At 44.0% G+C, this 17,276-nt stretch overlaps 1 protein-coding gene across 1 annotated transcript in view; it reads left to right on the top strand.

Annotated features, from left to right (window-relative positions):
• Positions 1 to 224: 224 nt before the first annotated feature.
• Positions 225 to 17,276, top strand: part of LOC146812814 (alpha-2-macroglobulin-like protein 1) — an 848,867-nt gene continuing 831,815 nt past the window's right edge. Inside the window, exons 1-2 of the mRNA XM_085615205.1 lie at positions 225 to 712; positions 10,619 to 10,811. Coding sequence (XP_085471331.1) covers positions 225 to 712; positions 10,619 to 10,811 — 681 coding nt within the window. The remainder of the gene's footprint in view (positions 713 to 10,618; positions 10,812 to 17,276) is intronic.

Here is a 17,276-nt window from a genome sequence, read left to right on the forward strand (position 1 = left end):
TCGGCCGTCCTAGGCCGGAAAAGGCCGGGCTGGGCCTCCCCTCTGTCATCCTCGAAACGGTCACTTCAAGTAAGCCACTATGAAAATTCCGTGTTTGTACCCGCATACCGTTTTGACCTAGTCCAATTGTTTTACCCTGCTAAATTACCTCATAAGGCTCTGTGGGTTACTTACCATATCCCCTATCCCAGTTTGTCAGTCCCTTTTCCCAAACACCACGAACCATGAGTATAACGGGTAAAACCCCCTTGGTAAAAAGGGCTATCAAAGGAACCTTGGACCATTTTGTCATCAGGACAATTCCGGACACAGATAGGGAGGACTCTCTCGCTGAGCGGCGAGCTGACAGGCGCCGCTCGATTGAGCTTATTAAGAACATGCGCACGTCCCTGCACTCAATACAACCAAGCTTGTCGGTCCATGATGGGACTCATATAACTCCAACAGTTTGTGAATCTTCTATTATTGAAAGCACTCCATTGCTTCTCCGGGACAGATCCAATCTAATAGACTCCTTTACTGACCTTATTGCCGATTCTATTAATGAATTAAGTGTCATCATCTCTACCTCTACTTGTAACCTCCCTTCGCCTGTTGAGTCCCGGGCGCCCACTTCGTCACCTGTGGTAGAGATTGCCCAAAAAGAGAAACACACTCGGAAGCACAATCTTGATCTTTGCCAAGGTCCCCCGCCAACAAAAAGAAGGAGAAAGTGGGGAGGTAGAACGTTAAGGAGTAAATTAAGCAGGCCTATTCAAACTCTAAACCAAAATCCTGATTCTGATAATACCCCTGCACTATCCACCCCGCAATTGCACATGACATCTGCCCCGCCTACCCCTCAATCCATTCCATCCAAGGAGACCCCTATTATTACCAATATTACTGGGACCATCGGGCAAATAGTACGATCCTTTATTCTGACAGTAATAGAGAGATTGAATAGAATCACCCTCCAATTAGGGTCCCTAGAACAAGTAGTTAGGGAGAACATAGTAGCAAATAAGGCTCAACTTAACAGTGTTCCATCATCTGTACCCCTGGTAATGGCAGTACCGACCCCTACATCGGTCACCTTAAAGAAAGGGTTACCATCATCCTTGACACCTGTTTCATCAAAGCTTGCCTTTGTCCCCGTGGAAAAAAGATGTGTAAAAAATAATATTCGATCTTCCCCCCCCCAAAAGGGAGGGGTAAAGAACATCAATCCTTCTAACCCAAAACCTTCCCAGCTAAGTGCGCCTTGTGTACCACGTCTAGCATTTGAACCCAGGGTGAACAACATACAGGGGGGTGGGAACCCTGCAAACCTAAGACTTGCCCCTGATCAAGGTGTCCATTCAAAACTTGATGTAATGAGAGAGCCTAGGACTAGGCTAGTAGACCTCCCCCCGGAAGCGGCTCCGTATGTAGTCATTCTGACAGGTGTTCCAGCCTTAGAGGAAGGTAAGACGGAAAATTTTTACCAACTAAAAAACAAAGTGCTTTTATGGCTCCGTCAAAATCGGCCGCTCCCTCTCTATTTGAATGGTGAAATTATTCATGTCAGGCGACTGCCATGGCTGGGCCGTCGAAGGAAAAACCTATCAGGTGACATTATTATCATTAATTTCTCAGACCGTAGAACTGTAAGATACATCCTAGGTGAATTTCAGGAAATTGGGTCAGGGGGTATCACGACACGTGACTTGATATTTTTCTACCCGAGATCTGCAGTAGAATTTACACCTAATCTGGGACTATTAACTAGTTACCCTAATGAGCGTCCTATGTTTAGCCACAATAACTGTTTGTTTAACAGTAATGGCTATAATGGTTATAATCCATTCTATTGCCCTAAACCCTTCTAAGCTCTTTATAGATTCGATCATTCATCAGGTCTGGACGCAAATGACTGACTGGTTCAATCATCGCAGTTTTCAGTCTGTCCGACTTGTCCATTTCCTGAAAAAGAGAACCAAGTATTCCAACTCCTTTCCTCCACTAGGGCCATGGAGGAGCTTCAACCCTCACTGGAGGGTATATCAAATTTTCAATTAGACCTAGGCTCCCCAAGGGCTATGATAAAATCCCCTGTCGACGATACCATAATTGGGGGGGGGTTCGGCTAAACCTGACCTATCCCTCAAATTAATATTCTGGAATGTCGCCGGCTTGCGCTCTAAGGCAGACCATCCATCATGGCTCTTTACCATTAGGGAACATAACATTATTTGTTTGCAAGAAACATGGTTAACTGTTCCCATCCATCTGCAAGGATATAAAACTTTTAATTCATTTGCCCAACCTTCATTATGTGGGAGAGCGAAAGGTGGCTTGGTAATATATCTCTCAAATGAACTCCTAACCACTGATACTAAAATCATTAACAGCAATCCCTATTCCCAGATCCTTAAGTTAATACCTAGTAAAACACATGTGTCCTACATAGTTAATTTCTATAATAACTTGACATCAAAAGACATACTCCCAGTCTTGGAAAATATTTCCCAACTCTTAACAGAGGAGCGACTTAAACATTCTAGTACTAGTATTAGCATAGTCTGGGGAGGGGACTTCAATTTAAATCTTTGTAAGGGAGGCGATACAAACAATTGTGGTATTGTTGATGACCTGGGTTATAACTTAACGCATTTTCCTCATACCAAACTAGGGAACACTTTGACCGAGATAATATTTAATTTAGATCTCGGTTTTGCAAACGATCTTGTTTCCCCCCCAGTTTCTTTTACTCCCACGTTTAATGGCAGGGGACTATTTAGTCTGATTGACTTTGTTTTGGTATCGCAAGCTTCTAAGGAGCAGCTATGTAGCTTCCGAACAGGTACCGATCCTAGCAGTGATCACTTTCCCAACACTCTTATGATCACTATTCCTGATACGCCAGAACTGCCCAGCAAGCGAACTCTCCTAACACAAGAAACATTAGGGGTAAATAAACTGAACGGGTATGCAATTAAATGGGATAAAGTGGATGCTGAAAAGATTACCTCAGCAGTGTTGAGTCGTACACTCCCACATATTGAAGTATGCTTAAACTCACAATCTGTCCCCGATCAGGTACTGGCTAGCTTTTCTGTTATTACATCCGAAATTAAGAGAGAGTTGTTCCGTCAATCTAAGGGTGTTAAAAAGGGATGGTTTAATTCCGCAACAAGGAGCGCCTACCTCTTACTAAAGAAAGCTCTGACTAATACCGTAAGGGACAAAGGGGAAGTTATAAGATTAAGAAAATGTTATAAGCAAGCACTTAAATCCTGTAAGGTGGATATTAAGAAGGAACTATGGGCTAAGTTACATCAGAGCTGTTCCCTCAAGGATTCAGCCTCCTTCTGGAAAATAGTAAGAACACCTTTCTTAACCGACCAACGAGAGATCCCACGGATCGAGGTAGCAGTGGGAGAGGCAGCTTGGGTTGATCATTTTTCTAGGATCTTTGGTATTTTGGAGGATTCTTTGACAGAGCTCCCCTCAGAAAGTTTGGGGATGCCGGCTACTCAAAACTATGGAAGACCATCCCTCCCCTCTAACCCTAACCTTCATTTTGACCATGTCGAGGTACTTACGGCATTGCAAGCTTCTAAATGTGGCAAAGCCCCAGGCCCTGACGGGGTTCCCGTGGACCTATTCAAAAACAATTTAGAATTATGGTCCCCTATTCTTACAAAGGTGTTTGAAGCAGCCACTAAAATTGGCCCACCAGAGTCTTGGACAACTTCTATTCTTCTCCCCATTTTTAAGAAAGGCGACCGTAATAGCCCTGCCTGTTACCGTCCAATTTCCCTTTTGGACTCTACAGGCAAGGTGATGGGTCAGGTACTTCTTAAAAGACTCCAAGACTGGGCTGAAAGCAATCAAGTGGTTTCTGACCTCCAGTATGGCTTTCGAGAGGGACTGGGGACAGTGGAGCAGGCATTAAACCTATCATTACTGATAGGTAAATATGTATGGGCGAAAAAGGGGAGGTTGCATTTAGCTTACGTCGATCTTTCGGCGGCCTTTGATTGCGTTTCCCATAGCAAACTTTGGAAACTCCTTCTGACTATGGGGGTTGATCCCCCCTTGGTGAGTTTCATTCGGAATCTCTATACAGGGGCCTCAGCAAAAGTACGGTACGGTCTGGGGGGGGAAGTTACAACATCATTCCCAGTAGTTAAGGGTGTCAGACAGGGATGCGTACTGGCACCCTTTCTTTTCAATCTATATACGAATGGTTTGGAGGCTGCGATGTTAGTAGGAAGCCAGGACCTGCCCATGATCGATCGTCGTCCAATACCCGCGTTGCTCTACGTGGATGACGCGGTGATCATGGCCAGGACCCCACGCCAACTCCAACTTCTTCTTGATAGATATTGTGAGTTCATGGCAAGCCTAGATCTAAAAGTAAACATAAAGAAAACGTTTGTCATGCACCTGGGGAAACGCCTCAAACATTCTGGCGATATACAGATAAATAATACCATCCTGGAGACCGCAACTTCGTACCCCTATTTAGGTATTTTGATAGACAATACCTCTAGTTGGGGTTCAGCCCTTCTGGCCAGAAAGATGGGGTTCCTTAGAACTACAACAGCCTTGGTCACATTTGCGCAAAAACTAGGCCAGCGTCCCTCGCGGGAGTTGATCCAGATCTATAGGGCTAAGTGCCGTTCGGTGGCAATGTATGGGGCTGGGGTTTGGGGTTATGTCAACACGGAAATTATCCAAAAAGTAGAAAATGGCTTTTTTCGGTACCTTTTGGCCGCTCCCAAAAGTTCGCCAACTTACGGTTGCCATATGGAGTTGGGGGAGGATTATATTTCTGATCTCATTGCTATCCAACCAATTATTTTATGGCATCGACTCTGGGAAACTATAGAATGTAAAATGACTCGTCTGCTTATCTCTGACTATCTTACTCTGGAAAAGTGGAAAAACATCCCATGGTTGCTATTTGTCCATAACTTTCTGAGAGACGTAAACCTGGAATCTTTTTTCACGTTCCCTGAGACTGTAATCGAAGTATCACGCAAAAAGCTGAAAAACGCGTGTTTATCTCATTTACGTGAGCTTCGTTTAACAACTGAGATCTTAAAGCCCACAAACTTCCATCTTGCTTCGGTACAAGTCTCATTTGGGATCCAGCCATATTTACTATTCAGTGTTAATCCCTATGAAAAATATCTTTTAACACGATTCTGGTTTAATACTTTCCATCGGCTGATAACTTTTCCGAAGACAAAAGATTGGTCTAGTAACCTAACTCCTTGTCCTTGTAATGGGCAATCAGAACAATCGCCACTGCACGTAGTCTTTTTCTGTAGTTATTATGAATTACCACGTAAGAAGTGGATTATTCCTTTATTAAAACTCATAGGCTTACGCCAGTGCCGCCCGGCCCTTCTTGCCTTACAATGTTTGGACACTGAGTATAGCATTACCCCAATAGCCCGTTTTTTAAAAGTTTGTGTTAAATATCGTGCAAACTATGATTTACTATAAAACGACAGATCGTGATTGGGATTCAAATTGAAAGTAATAATGTGTTTTATACTTGGCGTTTTTATCATTCACATATAAGAACTTTTTTGTGATCTATATTAAAAGGCAGGGAAAATAGGTATCTCAGTTCACGTCCAATTATTGTCTCTTCAGTGAATGCTATATCAGATTGTGTAGCTGTAATAATCGGTCTGAATATTTTCGCTGCCTTCTTGGCCGGGACGGAATTATAACCGGTCCAAAGCCCTGAGGAAGTCGTGGGTTACTCCCGAGCGACGACACACGTGTTGGCTGGACCTACGGAAGAAAGAAAATACAAACGATTGTATACTGTCTCGTGCATTACATTGCTTTGCCTAAACTAATGAATGATATTGTGTGTGTGCTCGGGCTTGTAGAAATAGTTGTGTGAGCCCCTTGGGTCGCAAATGTTGAGGGGTGGATGACTCCTCTTCCCTTGAGCACCAACAGATAGATACACGAAATACACTTTATACCGGAGTTAGTGAGCGCCACAACCACACGGGGGCATTTCATCCTACATAGTTATTAACCTTATTTGCATTTTTATATATATCTGCTTGTGTGTTATTCATTGTCTCCCCAATAATGAAGGCTCTGCACCTTCTTTTCCCTTGACTATTCCTAAAAATGAGGATAGCCTTGATAGCAATTCCGAATTTAAGATCAAAAGTTGCCATGATGATGAGTTGAATAATGAAGTAAATAGATTGCTGCCCATCAATTTGATATAGGTATTGCACTAGATGGTGCAAAATGGTGGGATTATGAAATTCCAGGAAATTGCTTTAAAAACACAGTAACAGCTGACGCTATGTTGATTCTTTTACAATTATTGTGTTTGGTTATGTTGTGTATAGTCTTCATTGTTTTCTTGCCTTTGACATACTTAGCCTCACTCTTGTGCTTGGCACTGCTAAATGAGAATTCACAAACGACAAGCACAGCATGTGGAAGTTCTTCCCATGAGAAAGGTGTACACCGGTTAATCTGAGATTCGGGCCAAATTCACAAAGACAAATCGAGATGGGAGTCTAACTTTACGACTTTCGTTATTCACTAAGGGCATTTATGAGTAGTAAAGGTAGACTTTTGGCTCAGTTTATCTTAAGTTTTGGTCTCAGTTAGACTTAAGAACACAACTTAAGTTTAACTGAGACAAAAGTCTAACCTTGCAACTCATAAATGCCCTTTGTGAATGCCGAAAGTCAAAAAGTTAGACTTTCATCTCAATTTGCCTTTGTGAATGGTCCCTCAGTGTCTGGTATGTGTACTCTCACTTGAACTATTTATGAAGAAAACCTACACAAATCAGGTAAATAAATTGGGAAGGGTTTAGTATTAGATGCCGAAGATAATTAAGTGGAAATGTTGTCACTTTACATAGCGATATCGCATGTTGCTTGTTTTACTTAATAAACTTGTGGCAACGCGGCCAGGGCGACTGACGTTGGAATCTGGGGCTCAGAGTTCGATCCCCGGCGGCAGGTCATCCCAGCACCATGTGACTCTGGGCAATAGCTTGCTTAATCTTCCCGACGGCCCCCAGCGCCGGGATGCCTTTGGGTAGATGTTCGCACTTTACAAATACTGAATTTACATTTACATTTTACTTGTGCATACTTCAATTAGGCACACACGTAGTCCCTCTTATCTGTGACACAATGGAGGAAGGTGAAGTTCCAGTTGTTTAGATAGCCATTGCCCTATCGTTACCAGGGGCAGATGAAGAGCCAGCACCAGCAGAATCCCCGGTTGATGAGGGATTTGTGCAAGTGGCCCTGGATGGCAAGAAAGGCCATATTGCAAACTTGTTAATACTGCCACCTCAAGCCTTGCATGTGACGACCAAGACACCCATGACCTTCAAATAGCGGGTACTATTGAGGGTGAACGGGCACACTGCTGAAGGTGGCTGAGTCTTTGATATTGCTCAGAATCTGCCAGTGACTAGGATAGACATGGGGCTGATGAAAATGAAATGGCAAGTAATTGAACTTTGTTTTACGAGGAGACTTCTTTAATTGATTGCAGGTCACTGTTTCTAAGTTAGTTGTGGTGTGTGCTTTTAACGCATCTACCCTTCATCCCGCCTCAATGGGATTATATCATGGTGATCAAAATATCCCTGAGAGCTCTTCTCTGTCAAGGTCATACACTTTTATAATAATTAAAAAATATATAATTGATTTCAGCATTACTTAAGTGTTGTTGCTCATTGCCTGAGCCCAGGGGGAGAGTGCATAAAGGAAGAATGGCGACAACTAGCATCTCTCTGGAGCTTCATTTTCCCTTTATTCATCTTTACCAGCCTACCCAGTTCCCCTTGCTGAGACCACACATCTGCCTGTTTCCCCTAATAGTGTCACCTTCTGAAGGCCTACAAAGTCATGCAAGGATGCACTCTCTCACATCAAGACTAGGGACCAACTGAGCGTCACTTGTTGCCCCTCGGTCAAAATCGTCTTGTCCTCTCTGTAAACTATTGACCATCTCTATCCTTCTGAACAAAAGAAAACTCCTCACTCTATTTGCAGACCAACTCTGGGCTTCACCCTAATGTACACAGAGACCAACAGACCAAGTCTCAGCTTCACTCTGTTGTGCATGGAGAACAACAGACCACCTCTGAGCTTCACCTTGATGTACATGGAGACACACAAACCAACTCTGAGCTTAACCCTAATGTACACGAAGACCAACAAAAAAGGGTTGGATGCCAATCTAACCTGGAAAGGAACAAGGTTCCCTCAAATCCTACCACGAATTACCTACTACATTGAGCATCTGCACCAGGCCCTCCCACCGAATAGAAATGACTGGAGAGAGACATTAGTTATCTGTTGAAGCAGTACAGTTTCTAGGGCGACTTAATATTTCAGTCTGGGCATGAACCAGTGCTGCTTCCTCTACAGAACATGCTCAGACATAAACTGTAGAAAAGATAACTCTGCGAGTAGGGAGAGTAGGCACTAACTACCAACAGACCATCACCTTGGTAAGTGGCAGTTGGTAGTAGGTGCCGGCAGTGAACTTTTGCAAGCTGAAGCCTGGAAGTCTTATTTAGTTTACCTTCATGGTGATGGTGGTTTACATGATAGAGCCATGTGGATACGAGAATGGTAATGATGCTTTATATACTCAAACATATGTGTATACTGGAATGGGAATGGTGCTTTATATATCAAAACGTTTATGGATACTTGAATGGAAATAGTGTTTCACATACTGACAGGCCACGTGGATGCTGGGATGGCAGCAGTGCTTATATTCTTGGTCCAATGAAATGACAACCATGCTTTTCACGCTGGAAGTATTGTTGATAGTAGGTACAATGTTCATGATGCTTTACATACTGCTAAACCATATGGGGCCTTAACTTCTGGGGATTTTGTGGATAGGCGAATGACAATGGAGATTTACAAGCTGGGTCAGTGCTTGTTAATGACATGGCAATTTCACTTTAAAGGTCGAAGACTGTGGGTAGTGCAGAACATGAGTTGGCAGTTGTTCCTTACATGCAAGACTATTAGGAGCAATGTGAATTACTGACTGGAAACATTGCTTTACATATTGGGGCAATGCAGATGTCTGTGTTTGCACTGGTACTTAATACTTTAGATCAGCTTCAACTATTGGCATGCCAATGATACTTTATGTGCTTGGGGCAGTGAAAACCCTGGCAATATACTCCACATACTAATGATAATGTAGGCTGTCATCCTGGAAGTATCTATTGCATGATCCATAATTCTACTGCAGAGGCCACATTCAGAGAATCAGTGATCTAAGTGCAATAAATAACCATCTGCAGTCTGAACAGTGCCCCATAAAACACAAACAGCCCATATCACCATTAGCAATCACTCTTCACAGTCTGGCACACTGAGGGGATTGATAACTTTTGAGCATCAGGCAAGCCTGTCGAATGGTTTAATATTAGCATAACCCTGAATATATGTGTAATACTCACACATATTGGAGGTGCACTGTTGGGTAGGTAGTGCTTCTCCTTTTGCATAAATATTTACTTGCTGTCCATCCAAGAATATTTTCTAGTGTACTGTGAAGGATCTGAAAAGGGGTCTTTAGAAGCTTGCTTACCTGAACAGGAGAAGCTGGCAGCCCACCATAATCCTCCACAGGTGCATTGAACTGACAGCCACAGAATGCTTGGCCGGCGTTCTGTTTGGCAGGCTTGTTGGTATGTGACTGCACACACAGCTGCCATCTTGCAATGCTTTAAGAAAAAATATTCCAAGACTGCACCTACACATGTTCGCTTCAGGAATGGATTAAGATCCATATATAGATGGTCGCCTGTGGATACAGTGGTGAGTGGTGGTGACATGTATGGGGGCTGTTAGGCAAGTTGCGGGCTGATAAATGTTAAAGAGAGTGGAGGCTTACATGAGTGTGAAGAGCAGGGAGACGTACAAAATAGTCCCTCATTCAGTGCAATGCACAGTTACGAGCAGTGGAAGGATACAACTCATCCAATCAAAAAGTGTGAGACCAAAATGCTCTTTAGGCGAGATAGGCGCAAGAAAAGCAAATAATTAATAAAATAAAAGAGCACCTAGATTTTGTAAAAGAGAGGTGTTTCCATTGCCAGATATACTGACTATACCAGTGTCACACACACATAGTTTTTAACCGTGGGAGTACTTCAATGTTATAAAAGCTGATAAAAGAGAGTGTTCCAGTGTTTGATAAATTCAATGTGTACAATATGCCACTGTGAAGTATTCAAGTGTTCGGTGTAATGTTTATGGACCAAAGTCAAGACTGATTTGCATATGCCTGGGTCCAAGCTTAGGCGGCATTGTGGGCCAAAGAATGATGGGTTGGAATGATGGGTTGAAATGATGGGTTGGAATGATGGGTTGGAATGCTGCCTCAATCGTTTGCCAGACAAATTGCAAACATGTGTTTGAGGTACTGTTTTGTGTTAACAGAGAGAAAAATAATATATTCCATGTACTATCTTTGCAACAGTGATGGTGGTTGAGTGTTAGATCCATTATGTATCTGCGTGAGAGTGCTTTATGGTTTAGTGTAGTTACTGTTTAATGGTGAATTTGTCTCCATTCAGCCACGTCTTTCTTCTTCACAGACAATACGTGGTTACACTACCAGCCGAGCTCCACTACCCATCATCAGAGAATGTTTGCTTCCACCTTGAAGGCAGCTTCGCCTCCTTGCGCTATGTGAACCTTGCCATCTCCCTGGAGTGCCAGGGACCCACCCTCAACCTTTACCATGAGGCTGTGGCGCCAGGTGAACCTTTCAAGTGTGTCCAAATCACGGTGAGTATCCAACACCTCTGTCAGAACCCCAATCAGGGGGTGACGGGCAAGCAGGAGTTACTGGGCCCAACCGTGGGGGTTGAGATCTTCTACTCCTGACCGACCTACTGTGAATCCTGAGCAACTGGGCCAAGCACCCCTTCAGCACTTGACTCTCAGTGGTAGGGCTGGTTGCACAGTCCGAGGCTCTTGTCAGGGAGGTAGTCACGGGGGGATGAAAACAGGCTCACAACTCAAAATACACACAACAGCAGCAATAAATGATTACCCAGTCAAATACTTTTATGAAAAAAGGAGTATTTAAATACGACCACAAAGTAAAATATGACATTCACAAACAATACACAAAGTCCCCGGAGGTCATAACTCTAGTTTTTGACAGGCGGGTCCCAGAGTCCTACTCCCCTTTAGCTAGTTTTAGTGGTTATTTTCCATTCATAATCGTCTACATTCAGGTTAAGCCCCACTAGTATTCCGAGTCTCAGAAGTCCCACTCTGATTCTCTATTAAAGTCAAAAGTGTTCCAGTGCTGCAGCGCTATCTGACAAACAAGTTCCCTGAGGCCGTCTGGCCTGAAAATCAGTCTTATGCATACTAGCAGGATCCAAGCGGCCAGACTCTCCGAGTGCGCCGCTTTTGTATATGTTGAAGCTGCAGCGACTGCCTCGGATACGTCTTTAATACGTGGCCCAGAACAGCTGCTGTCTGGTGTCCTTGATGTCCTCACACGTGGTCTTTCAGTGGCCGTGGGGGTTCTTGGTGCTCTTCCGATGCCTAGGAAGTTTGCGACGATCCGGGTTCTGGGTCTAATTCTCGGCTTGGGCCCGCTCAGGTCACCACAGTCAACTCCTTCTTCTGCAGACGGTCTCGACCAGACCAGGCTTCTTCCTTTGTCCTGGTCCCCCACCCCAGCATATGGGGTCACCTTTCATCCTCTGCACACAATTTACAATTTTTGGGGACTCAAGCTCCCCTTCTTATAGTTCATTTCCAGACATCAATGTGGTTTAGTGTCTGAGTCTTTGAAGGTTATGTTGGGTGTCTGCTTCCTTTTGAAGTTCCCTCCCCTCTGTTTTCTCTTCCTGCAGAAAACAGTCTGTCACTGTAGGAGCGACTCCAAAGCTGATAGCACCATAACATAGGCCATATGAGTGATTAGAGGCTCACACCTGGATGTCAGCCACAGTGATATGTGTATCAACGGTTACCTCAGGGCCTCAACCCTATTCTTTATGATTCTCTTATCAGCCCCATTCCCTTCTGCGATGTGCCCATGCCCATTCCCAGTCACCTCTCTCTGAATCAAAGAGCACCCTTTGAAGTGTAGGAAGAGCCTGGCTCTCCCTTCTGACAATGTGTCCCACCCAGCTTGCAGGAATGCAGCAATACACAAATTTGTCAGGGGGGATTCCTGTACCTGCTCACCTCATGCTCATCCAGTCTGCACTGGTTCTCCCAAAATGGGACCCAGAGACTTCCATGTAGTGTACCATTGACAGGCCCATATCCACCCAGCACATGCATATAGCATACACTCGTTGCACAGTACTACATCCTCTATGTATTGTATCATTGCCAGCCCATGCATATAATATACATCCACTGCACAGCACTGCATTATCCCTGTATTGTACCATTCACAGGCAAACATACACCCAGCCCATGTATATCACACATGCACTGTTCAGCACTACACATCAAACCAATGTAGGCAAAGGGTGAGTTAGGAACACAGTAGTGGAGCTTTAAAAAAGACCTGATCACTCCTACTGATCATTATACAGTGTGCTGCCATCACCGCACTCCTGCTGCTTAACTCTTGGCAAAGGCAATGGTGCTTTGGGTGCCCTGCCCGGTCCAATAAAACCACAAATCGAGAGACAGACCTATTTCATGGCGTACACTCATGATTCATGTATGTCTATGACAACAAAAAACAGCATTAGGGATCCAGACATAAGTACAATTGGGGCACTCAAAGCAGGAATGCAGGTCCATCACCATGCAAAGGACTTTTCCTTCCCAACAGACCCTCTTCCTTGATCAGAGCACCTGGAACCAAATCTGAACCTGGAGAGGTTGAGAGGTCAAATTGGTTAAAACCGGCGGGAAAGTCAATCAACATTCATGTAGCTCAAGCCAACTTTGTACTCCAATACAAAGTCTAACCCTTATAAATAAATAGTCCATCTCAACAACTTGGGATTCTCTCCCATCATAGCCATTAACCATTTCAGCGGCTTATAATTTGTTTGTAATACAAACGTAGGTCCAAAGAAGTAAGATGGGAACGTACTCAAGTCCCACACTATGGAAAACCACTTCTTCTCAATAGCCGTCCAGTTCTATTCTCTGGGTAGTAGCAGCCTACTAATAAAGGTTACCGAACGCTCTCCACCTTTGACATCTATTTGAGTTAACACCTCTCCAACTTCTTTATCAGAGACATGCTTCTTTACAATGAAAGGCTGATTATAGTCAGATGCTCTCAGTACAGGTGCAGTGCATAGTGCTTTCTTCAGTTCCCCAAATGCTTTCTGACACTCCTGGGTCCAAATCACTTTCCTGGGCTGTTTCTTGGAGATCAAAGCAATCAATGGGGCAACTATAATTCCATAGTTTGTTTGAGAAATGTGGGTGTTGCTTGTCTGGAGTGTGAGCTCTGGTCAGGTGACATGCACCTGCTCCTTCCAGGGCGAACTGCAAAAAGTCACAAAATAAGTGTGTGTTTAACTCTGGGTAGCATGGCCCAAAAAGCAGCCAGGCTTAACTTAGAAGCAACGTGTAAAGTATTTATGCAGCACACAAACAGTAATAAAGTGAAAACACAACACAAGAAAACCCCCAAATCAATTTAGAAAAACAGACACATTTTATTAAATTATTTGACACCAAAACAACAAAAATTCCACCAGTAGAACTGGAGTTATAAAGGTTTACATTTTAAGTTTTAAAATAGCACATAAAAGATCAAAGCACCAACCAGGGACATCTAGGGGCATATTAACAAATTATCGCCGCTTTTGCGGCTGTTTTCCGCCGAAAAGCGGCGATAATTTTATCGCCGTATCAGCAAAGACACGCTGTCGCGTGTTTTGCTGATTTTGCTCCCGTTTCCAGCACGCCTAACTTTGCATTGTTAATGAGATGCAAAGTAGGCGTGTCTGTGGAAACAACATGGGTAAATATCACGAAGGCAGCTTCGTGATATTTACAATGCGGGGAAGCGATTATTTAAATCGCGCTAAGTATGCCTTAACGCAGGAATTTAACGTCTGTTAAATTCCTGACTAAGGCATACTTAACATGGGGGGTGGATTGTGTGGCTAAGACCACAGGCCCCTATTATCATGAGCGTTGTTAATACAGCGCTAGCATGGCGATAAATATCTGCGATAGACGGCGTTAAACATTTTAATGCTAAGAGCGGCCAGCGATAATTATCGCTGGCCGTTGATGATATGCCCCCTAGTCGTGCAAGACCAGGACAAAGTCAAAAGTTAAGGCCTACTATGTTGGAGCGTGGTTCAGAAACAAGAAGTGGATTGTGCCTGGTCAGCGCTTACCTGTGACCTTAGAAACATTTCTGAAGAAAAGTGTCAGAGAATGTAAGGTGAAGGTGTCTACATTCGGACTTAGTCGCATAAATAGAAGTTGAGAAATTCTAGAGGGATGAACCAGAGGGCTGTAGCAGAAGACAGTTCCACGAGGTCAGATACCCATTTGGTGAAGGACTGCTAAACCATATTTTCTGCTGAGGAGAAGAACATAGCAGGGGAAGTCGCAAAGTCAATCTGACCTGCGATGCACCTCAGGCAGATAGATGAGCAGGTTGGTCCCCTTCTTCTCCTGATTCTCAGAGAGCTTTTTGACCAAATTTTGTCTAAATTCTTAGTTTTGGAAATTGACAATCTGGACACAATAAGCACCAAAACCAAGGGTCCAGGACTGATGGGACACATCTTGGGGGTTCAGGACTCACTCAGGCTGGGTCCAGATGTAGATTCAAGATGGTGGGAGTCTGTTATGTCCCTTTGGCTCTGAGCAGGAGGCCAGCAAACTAGCCCTTCTGGTAGTCCTGTATGCAGGTATAGAAACAGGGCTCAACAGTAGGTGTGGTCTCTGAGGGTTCAAGGCACTCTCCAGGCAGCAAAGCAGTCCTTCAAGGTACAGCAGCAGTCTGGTACAGTGCGCAGCAGACCACAGCAGTAGGCAGTCCTCTGCGAGTCCTCCCACAAGTCACTTACGGACCCCTTCCCATTTGTGAATGGGTTATCACCTACTTGAAGTAGGTGGTAATATGCGAATGTTTTGCAACCGCATTCACGGTCACAAAACAGTCATGCATAACGTTAGGTTTTCGGTAATTGGAAGGGACGCCGTAAACATGCCCCTTCCAAATACCGAATCGCAAACCCATTTTGCGATTCAGTAACAGGTTACCGAATCGCAAATTAGGGTTTGCTGCATCTGGAAAGCCTTTCTTGCAAATTCCCCCATTTGTGAAGGCAAAACTGCTTGATGCATGTGCCCCTAAAAATGTTAAGTTACATTGCTCGTGTTAACACATTTGGTTGGGAGACTCATTTAGAAAAATAATTATTTGTTATTTTCCTTTGTAGCAAACATTTTTATTCATGCTTTTCATTACTAATCTGTTAAAGTGGTAAACGTTTTAATTCATAAACATGTCATACGCATTGTAACTCAACCTTTTCTATTTCTACAAATCCAAGCACGCTTTTACAGTGCTGGTACTTCATCTTTAATCAGTTTTAATGTTAATTTTCTAAACGTGAGCAAAGTGCAGATTAGGTTTTTGTTTGTCATAAGTGTTTTCATGTCATGTAAAGTTTAAGCAGCTTTTATGCTGCATCAGTGGCATGCTTCATCACAGGGTTCCCACCCAAGATGCCTAGTGCATCTGGGTGTGCTTCAACATCTGATTTACAGTGGAGCAGGTTGGTATTATCTTTTTTTGTCTGGTATCAGGATAATTAAAATTACCTCAAGGTCTCCCTGCTATGAGAATTGACTTTTACTTGATGTGAAACTAGGCTCTTATGATCTCTCACATCTTTGGTCTACATGTTTCTGCCATTTGTTAGCTTCCCCTCAGGGTCAAATGGCTTTCTTCAGGCAGGACCGATTGATCCCTTATATCATGTGTCTATCATATACTAGTGTACACATGCGTACTACTACTTGTGCATCTGTGCAGTTTTTCTCATGACTTACGATCTCTTTGAGGATTCAACACAGGGTAGTGTCCTGTGAGTACATGTGAAATGGTGTTGTCCATAACATCACAGATATTTAGAGGCCAGACGATCCGTTAGTAGTCACACATTTGCTAAGGTATCATGCCTGTTATATACTTCTTTGGTGTCCTCTCTGATGTCCTCTAAGTTCTGCAGAATCACACCCATCTCAGTGGGGAATGACATAACCTCAATATTCACGCTTTAGCATGCCCCGACTGCCTTATCTTAAAAATCTCCACAATGATACTAACAGCCAAATTAAAGAAATCGTAGTCCTTAGAGGTTGCATTTTGGAGCAGGTCTTCTTTGTGTTTCCATAGCTGACCAGGTCTCCCAGACCAAGGATATCTTTATGGCTTCTTCTGACCTTTGCTTATATTTCCATTAACAAGAACTTCTTCAAAGTGACCTTCCAATTGATTTGCTGTGCAGAAGGGAGCAGCTCCATTAGACTGTACATTATAATAAACTTCTTTTGATCAGGGTCACCCCAATTGAATTCACCATCTCCAGTGTGGAACCTTTTTAATGCTGAAAGGGAGACCCTGGAGTGAACAGTTTTGTTAACTTTCCTGTGATTTTATTTTTGTTTTCCTTAGGGGGCAACAGGACTTCTCTTAGGAGGCTCTCAATGAGCTAACCCACTCAGCCCTTAGTATATTTCCTGATGTTTACTTTCAGCTCTCTAGAATCACCATGGGAACCAGTTCTCACTGCAGCACTGTAGAAGAAAAAAACTTTTTAGAGGTTCACTGATGCACCAGACCTTAAACCAACAAAGAAGAGATTGGCACGGAAGCTGGAATATCAAAATAACAAGTTTATTGGGGGGAGGAGCCAAGATGGCGACCGGGACGGCAGCGTAGACTCCCGGCTCCGTGAACCTCCGCATCCCGCACGGATATCCTGCCTGAGATCCTCAACCTGTGCTACGTGGTCGTGTTTCTGAAGGAGAGGGGCTCCCGACTGTGTGACTCCGAGGTTTCTAGCCGTGCTATCGCCGGAGAAAGCTGCATCTGAATATTGCGGCCTGTGCGGCCCTGGCGCCGGGACATCGAGTGGACGCCGTGGCCGGGTGGCAGTGCGACAACAGCGGCCGGTGGTGACTGGGTGGAGTCAGCCCACCGGAGCGGTGCCAAACTCGGCCTACATTTCAGCGTGGTCACTTCTACTGCCCAGTGTAGCTGACCGAGTGCATGAC

This window comes from Triturus cristatus, chromosome 7 (assembly GCF_964204655.1).
Source record: "Triturus cristatus chromosome 7, aTriCri1.1, whole genome shotgun sequence".
Lineage (NCBI taxonomy): Eukaryota > Metazoa > Chordata > Amphibia > Caudata > Salamandridae > Triturus > Triturus cristatus.